This window comes from Pygoscelis adeliae, unplaced genomic scaffold, assembly GCF_000699105.1.
Source record: "Pygoscelis adeliae isolate BGI_AS28 unplaced genomic scaffold, ASM69910v1 Scaffold275, whole genome shotgun sequence".
Classification (NCBI taxonomy): Eukaryota; Metazoa; Chordata; class Aves; order Sphenisciformes; family Spheniscidae; genus Pygoscelis; species Pygoscelis adeliae.
In genome coordinates, this window is record NW_008824763.1 from 264901 (window position 1) to 271259 (window position 6359).

The window sequence follows — 6359 nt, forward strand, 5'->3', positions numbered from 1 at the left end:
CCGTCCTGCGGGCTGCGCGGCCGGCCGTGGCCTGCCCCGGCAGGAGCCCCGGCTGTAGGCCGGGTTGGACGGGCTCCGCCGACGGCTCCTCCCGGCGAAGCCTGTTCCGTGTTGCGTAAACTCATTCAGAGAATAACTCCGGCGACGGAGGAGGGGAAGACCTGGCTTGAAGGCCCAAGTACGAACAGGCACGAGATCGGTGTAGAACGGTCCAGCGGCGACAAAACTGCAGATTTATCACTGCAAGTTTAGGCACTTGTAGAATTAAACAGGCTGATGTACTGTGAGCACTGGCTTGTTATTTTTGCCTGTCCCCTCAGCGCCGTAAGCCTAGCGTGTTTTTTCGCCGAAAGCTTAACTTTCGCAGCAAGAGCTTATTTTTCGTTCTCTCAGCCACCGAAGAAGGCTTCCTCCTTGCCAGTAGCAAGAAAGCGAATGGATTTTCCAATCCCTGATTATGAATTGAAATTCCAGTTAGTTTTCAATTAAGGGCTGAAGTTTTAAGACGCCCGGAACCCCTCCCCTCCCCTCCTCCCCCCTTCGGCATCTCGCTCTCCCCGGGAAGGATTAGCAGGAGTTTGGAAAATGAATATTGATTTACCGTGGTGGGTGCTTTTCCCCTTCTCCAGTGGAGGACTCAAACTCGGCTTCAGTTCAGGAGCGAATTGAAGATGGCAGCATACGTTATCGCTGCTCCTGAGGAGCTACTTATTTTTAATTGACTAAGAAAAGAGAAGCAATTAGAATATAGATGAAAATGCAGCCACGTAATGAACTTGTTAACCACCACTTGGGTCTGTCAAGTAGATTTTTGCGGCAGAGCCGTGGAAATATATAGCGTAGCCAGATGGAAATAAATCACTGAGAACACTTGGAGCAGATTTGACATTTAACTGTTGGGGGAAAAAAAAAAAAAGGAGGAAGGAACTTTTCTGATTTACAGGAATCTTGATAAACACTTAAGCCAGGGTCCTGATTATTTCTGTTTATTTATACCCACCGCGCTGCGCCGGGGAGGCGCATGCCTCTCCTTAAACAGAGGGAAATGCGATAGTCCCCTGGGTCGCGTACGTGTGTGAGCGAGGCTTGCGTAACGCCGCGGTAGCCGAGGACGACCCCTAGGAAAGCCCAGCGACCGGGGAAGGAGGAAACGCCCCGTCGCAGCGCGGGACGGCGCTACCGTCGCCTTCACTTGTGATGGCGGTTGCTTCCCGAGCGGCGCCCCGCACGTCGCTCGGGCCTGCTTGTGGAGGTACCGGGGGGAATAAAGGCAGGGGCACGCCCCAGAATACGGAAACGCCGAGTTCGGTGGGTGCTGCTGGGCGCGCTGGGGGGGAGAAACAATACTTGGAGGGTTGACCTTTCGCCGTTGGGCGTTTCTGGAAGCGCCTTTTGTGGCAGCGTGTTTCTGATTTATGATGGACGGCTCTTTTTTGCAGTCCGGCCTTACTAAGGCTGTGAAGGAGAGCAAAATTTCGTTGCAGCAAGCAGAGTACGAGTTTCTGTCCTTCGTACGACAACAGACGCCCCCGGGCCTCTGTCCCCTCGCAGGTAAAGTATGTTCTTTCTTAATATAAATGGTATCGTCCCTCCTGCAGCTGCCGGCTGGGTGCCGCGGGGCCCGCTGATGCACGTGGCGGGGGCGCTTTCGTTGTCTGTGCTGAGAGCCAGCAGGCAAATCAAAACCTGGTTAGGAAGGAGAGGTCCAGTAATGGCGTCGTCCATTCTGCAGGTTCCCTGAAGCAAGTACTGCACGTCATTACTGCGGGAAACATTTTGCATTGAATGTTTCCGCCCACGGTTATAATGGGGGCGGGCAACTTAACCGCTGGCAGCAGTCTGCGACCGTGAAACCCCAGCAGCAGGCCCGACGGCGTCTTTTCCTCGCTGTGTATGGAACCGAACGCCAAACGGGAATCTTCCAAACGCCCTGCTACCCGGGACTACGTTCGGGGCGGTCACGGACGGTCTTGGGACTGGCGCCGGGTGAAATTAATCCCGATGCCCGTTTCCACTTGGCGGAAGACCCGCCGCTTGCGTAGTACTTTGACGCTTATCTGCGTGACAGAAATTGTAGGGGTAGTAACTGAGGAATTAATAGAGGGATTACATATTTAAACCGCCTGCGATCCTGCAGCGAAGATCTGACAAACCTTCACGATCGTATTTACTAGAAAATGGGATAAACGAGCTGCTTGTGAATAGCTTTTCATAGCCTGTGATCTCTCCCCAGCTCGCTTAGCCTGCCTCTCGTTTAGATGTCGTTCGTAGTAGCTTTGTGATGTCTTTGAAGGAACATCTCGTTTTGTGTCTTTGCAGGTAACTCTGTTCACGCAGATAAGAAATTTCTTGACAAATACATGCCTCAGTTCATGAGGCATCTTCATTACAGGATCATCGATGTGAGCACCGTCAAAGAACTGTGCAGGTGAGTGTTCCCCAAATCAGGCAGTCCGACGAAAGACAATCTAGGGAAATTGTCCAATTCCTAAATTAGACAATTTAGGAATCCTAAATTCCTAATCTAGGAATTTAGCTAACGCGCGCTCCTCTAAAACCAGGCTAAAGGCTGCTTGGGAGGGGGCTGCCTGCGGCCACCTCGGTCTCTCATCTGTTCTGTTCGGGCCGATGCACAGGACGAGCCGTGATGAAGTACTCCGGCTCTGGAGGTTGCAGCACTTGACCCGCGGGGTTGTGGCTTCTCTGGGTGCCACTGAAGCCGAAATTCTTCCACCAATCGTAACAAGCCCGCAGCAGCCACCGGCCGTGTTTTTGAATCCCAGTTTCCTTTTTTAAGTGGCGCTTTTCCCCCCCCCTTGCTTACAGACGCTGGTATCCAGAAGAATACGAGTTTGCCCCAAAGAAGGCGGCTTCTCACAGGTGAGGCTTCTAACTTCTGTCTGTGGCGGAGCGGGGCTTGTCACGCAGGACCCGCGCTCTTCGCGAGCAGAATACGGAGCTTCCTTTGAACCCCAGGCGTGCTGCTTCTGACGCAGACGACGGCGGAGGCTGCGCGCTTCTGCTCCCTGTCGTACGTTTGCGTTCTCCCGCCTGAAGCCTGGTTAGCCTCGGGGAAGGGATTATTGAAGCACGGAGGTTTCCTTATCTGTTCTGGTTCACTTTGTTTACTAGTCAAGGCAAGAAGCTTATCTGTAGCTACCCCTGCCACTTCTTAGACGTCACCGTGAGAAATCGCGTGAAAACGGCAGCTTAAGAGCGGGTTTTCTCTGTCCTTCTTTTGGGCAGAGTTGTTCAGAGAGACACTAAAATTGGAAGGCTGCAAGCGGGGAGATGAGAGTTCCGTTCCTGGCTATTTCCCCGAGTTCGTAATGTCTCGCAGAGCTCCTTCCCCTTGCGGTGGAAGGCTTTAATTCTGAGTTTAATTTTGAGAAACGCGCAGTACGATTGCTACTTCTGTACAGACCTTACTGTCTGAGCAGGCAAAACTGGCCGAAGCAGGAGCTGAAAGCCGGTCTCCGGAGCCCTCGTCTCTGTTGTCTGGGATGGAGTTGCTTTTCGTAGTCGAAGCTGTAGAACCGGTTGGTCTCCAGGAGCTCCCGTGTCCCACGGTGACGTAGACTAATAAGCTGAGCGTTACTCCCCGGCGTGTCAGCGCTGGCGGACTTTCACTGCTTTCCACGTCCCCGAGACTAGCGAGGGTTGTTGTTATTTCTGACAGACGTGCGACCCGTGTGTGTCGGAGCTGGATTTCTTACAGCCTGGAACTTTTCGGAGGCGTTAGAATCCAGGCGTAGCTGAAGGCGTGCGCAGGCGTTTTTGAAACCCTCCTTAATTCTCTTTCAGAGCGCTCGATGACATCAGGGAAAGCATCAAAGAACTGCAGTTCTACAGAGATAGCATCTTCAAGAGGAAAACGGATGAGAAGAAAAGGAAACTCATAGAGAACGGAGAAAGCGATAAAACTGCCAGCTGATTTCTCCTCTTGCCATGCCATCCCGTGGCACCTACTAGATGTGTCTCCCGGTTCTCTTCTGTTTGCCAGTCTCTTGAGAAGCTGCACCCTTCAGTTACCTTGTTTCTTAACAGCTGTTAAAATGCAGATGGGAGCCCGAGTTACTGCTTCTTTTCTGTTTGAGCAAGGAACCGACACGCTCGGGTCTCAGCAGCTTCTTCGTTTGTACGTACTAGGTAGAACACGCTGTTTGATACTCCTCTTCATCTGGTTTTAGATGCAGTCTTTCACTACACAATAAAAAAACGGTTCTGTTGAGCCATGGGTGTTTTCGTACAGCCTCTCTTTCTCTGCTCGCCGTCGGCCGCGAGGCGGAGCGGCCTCTCGCAGGTTTGCGAAAGAAGGCGCTCTGGGGAGCCGTTTTCCTTGGGTGGTAACGGCGCGGGCGCCCGGCGCGTTCGCGGGCGTTCAACTTCTGCGCGCCGCCCCCGTTTAGGAACCGGCTCAAAGCTGCAGGTCAGCAGGCGCAGCCTGCCCGGTGTTAGGCGCTGGTCAGGGCTACCTGTCTCTGCAGGCAGCGCCCTCTGCTCAGCGACACTGTTCGGCACGTCGGGAGTTAGAACGAAAGCGTTCCTAAAACGTCCTGCTTACCAGCAGAGACGGCGGCGGCGCTCGATACTGAAAATCACGCGGTGGAGCCGGTAACCGCACGCGCAGCAGGGACAACCGTGATACCCCAGGAATCCGTGGCGCAAGCGTTAGAGCTTTACAAAACATTAAGCTCCTTGCTAATGGAAACACCGGTGGGGAAGGGTCTGAAGTGCCGGCCCCGTACGGCAGCGATGGCTGAAGCTGTCCCCCCGCCGGCTTGTCCGGTCACGGGGGACGTATACATTTTCTTTAATCGCGTAAATACAGTGGCAGTGGCTCACGATTGGAAAGAAAAAGCCTTGCTGAATAGGAGGCGGGGGAAATCGGGGAACCCTCGCCATGCTGCCTTCCCTTTTGCTTCTGGTCTTGGCAGCAGCGGACCGGGATGGGAAGAGATGCCACTAGAGGGAGACGCCTGGGTGTTGGCCGCAAAAGTCCCTGGGCACAAGCGGGCGAGACAGACCAGCTAGGAGAGGCTGCGGCCTTTCGGCAAGGGGCTTTCCCCCCGACTTGGGTGAAAGCGCTGGCAGCGTCTCTGCGAGCTCCGTCAGAGGGAAGGTCGAAACGCGGCCGGACGCCCCTTTCGATTGTTAAATCGCCGAGTGACCTTGGACAAATCCCCCTGCACCAAAACGTCCTCATTTCCCCCCCTTTTCAGTTCCACTTACGGCGTCTGGTATTTCCATCGCCCCCTCGGCAGCGCGAGTGAATAGGCTGAAAGCTCTCTAAGCGCCGTACAAGCTTTCCTTGGAGTCACGCCGATTTAATGGGAGCGTTTCCGCGCTCGTCGAACCTCTCTTTGCGCGTCCGGTGTTTCAGGACGGAGCCCGTGGCAGCGGGTTCGCGCTCTGATTGACGGGGAGGGGGACCCCCGGTACAACGCGGTACAGCGCGAGCACACCAGCAGGACCAACTCCCTTTCCAAATAAACGCCTCCTGCCACCTTCGCTCGGCCGCCTTACAAAACAAGTCACCTGTTCCACCTCAATTCATCAGAAACGGAAAGAGCGGGCGATGCAGGAGACGCAGCTAGCCCCGCAGCTGCCGGGCCCTGAGAACAACAAAGGTTCCCCTTCGGAAGGTTCGTCACGTACGACTACGTGCACGACCACGGACGCGACCGCATACAGGAGGAGAGGCTCTGGAGGCGCTGCACGGGTTGCGACCCCTCCCTGGTGGGACACAAACAGGCTTTTCCTCCCGCTACCGGTGTCGGCGCAGCTTTTCACATCACCACAGCCGCCAGCTAAATGCTCATTGAAGAACCGCCACCGTCAGCGATAAGCAAGTGAGTCTTGTAAATCCCGGAGTCAGCTCGCGGGTCCGGCCGGAAGAAAACACCCTGCACCTCGGAAACGGAGTAAGTTTTAGCTAAAGGCACGGTGGACAGAAAGAAGCACGTAGCCCCGTGTTGCTTTTGGGGAGCCGTTTTTCAGAGGAGACCTCTGTTTCCCTCCTGCGGCGTGCCCTCATGCAGCAGCACGTGCCACCGAAACAGCACGAGGGGGGAAAAGATTATCACGTTTACCTTCCCACGCAGAATGAAAACCTGACGCTTTTCTGCTCGGACCGTGTAAGCAGCGTATGTTTTACATATTGGCCTTTAACAAGATCATGTCGTGAGCCATCTGAATAGAAAAATGCCCTTTCATACCTTGCAGACCTATTTGTAACACCACCAGTATCTTATCTCCCGTGCACGTGGCAAAACCGCCAGATTGCCGCCGAGACGCACTCCGCATTTTAGTTAGATGGGACGGTCTGCCGACCCCCCACCGACGCCTGCTCCGGGCTC

The 6359-nt window shown here is 54.5% G+C and overlaps 1 protein-coding gene across 1 annotated transcript in view; it reads left to right on the forward strand.

The window, feature by feature from the left end:
• Positions 1–4233, forward strand: part of REXO2 (RNA exonuclease 2) — a 4943-nt gene extending 710 nt beyond the window's left edge. Inside the window, exons 2-5 of the mRNA XM_009323566.1 lie at positions 1440–1551; positions 2320–2428; positions 2827–2880; positions 3805–4233. Of these exons, the coding sequence (XP_009321841.1) occupies positions 1440–1551; positions 2320–2428; positions 2827–2880; positions 3805–3934 (405 nt within the window). The 3' untranslated portion in view covers positions 3935–4233. The remainder of the gene's footprint in view (positions 1–1439; positions 1552–2319; positions 2429–2826; positions 2881–3804) is intronic.
• Positions 4234–6359: the final 2126 nt, after the last annotated feature.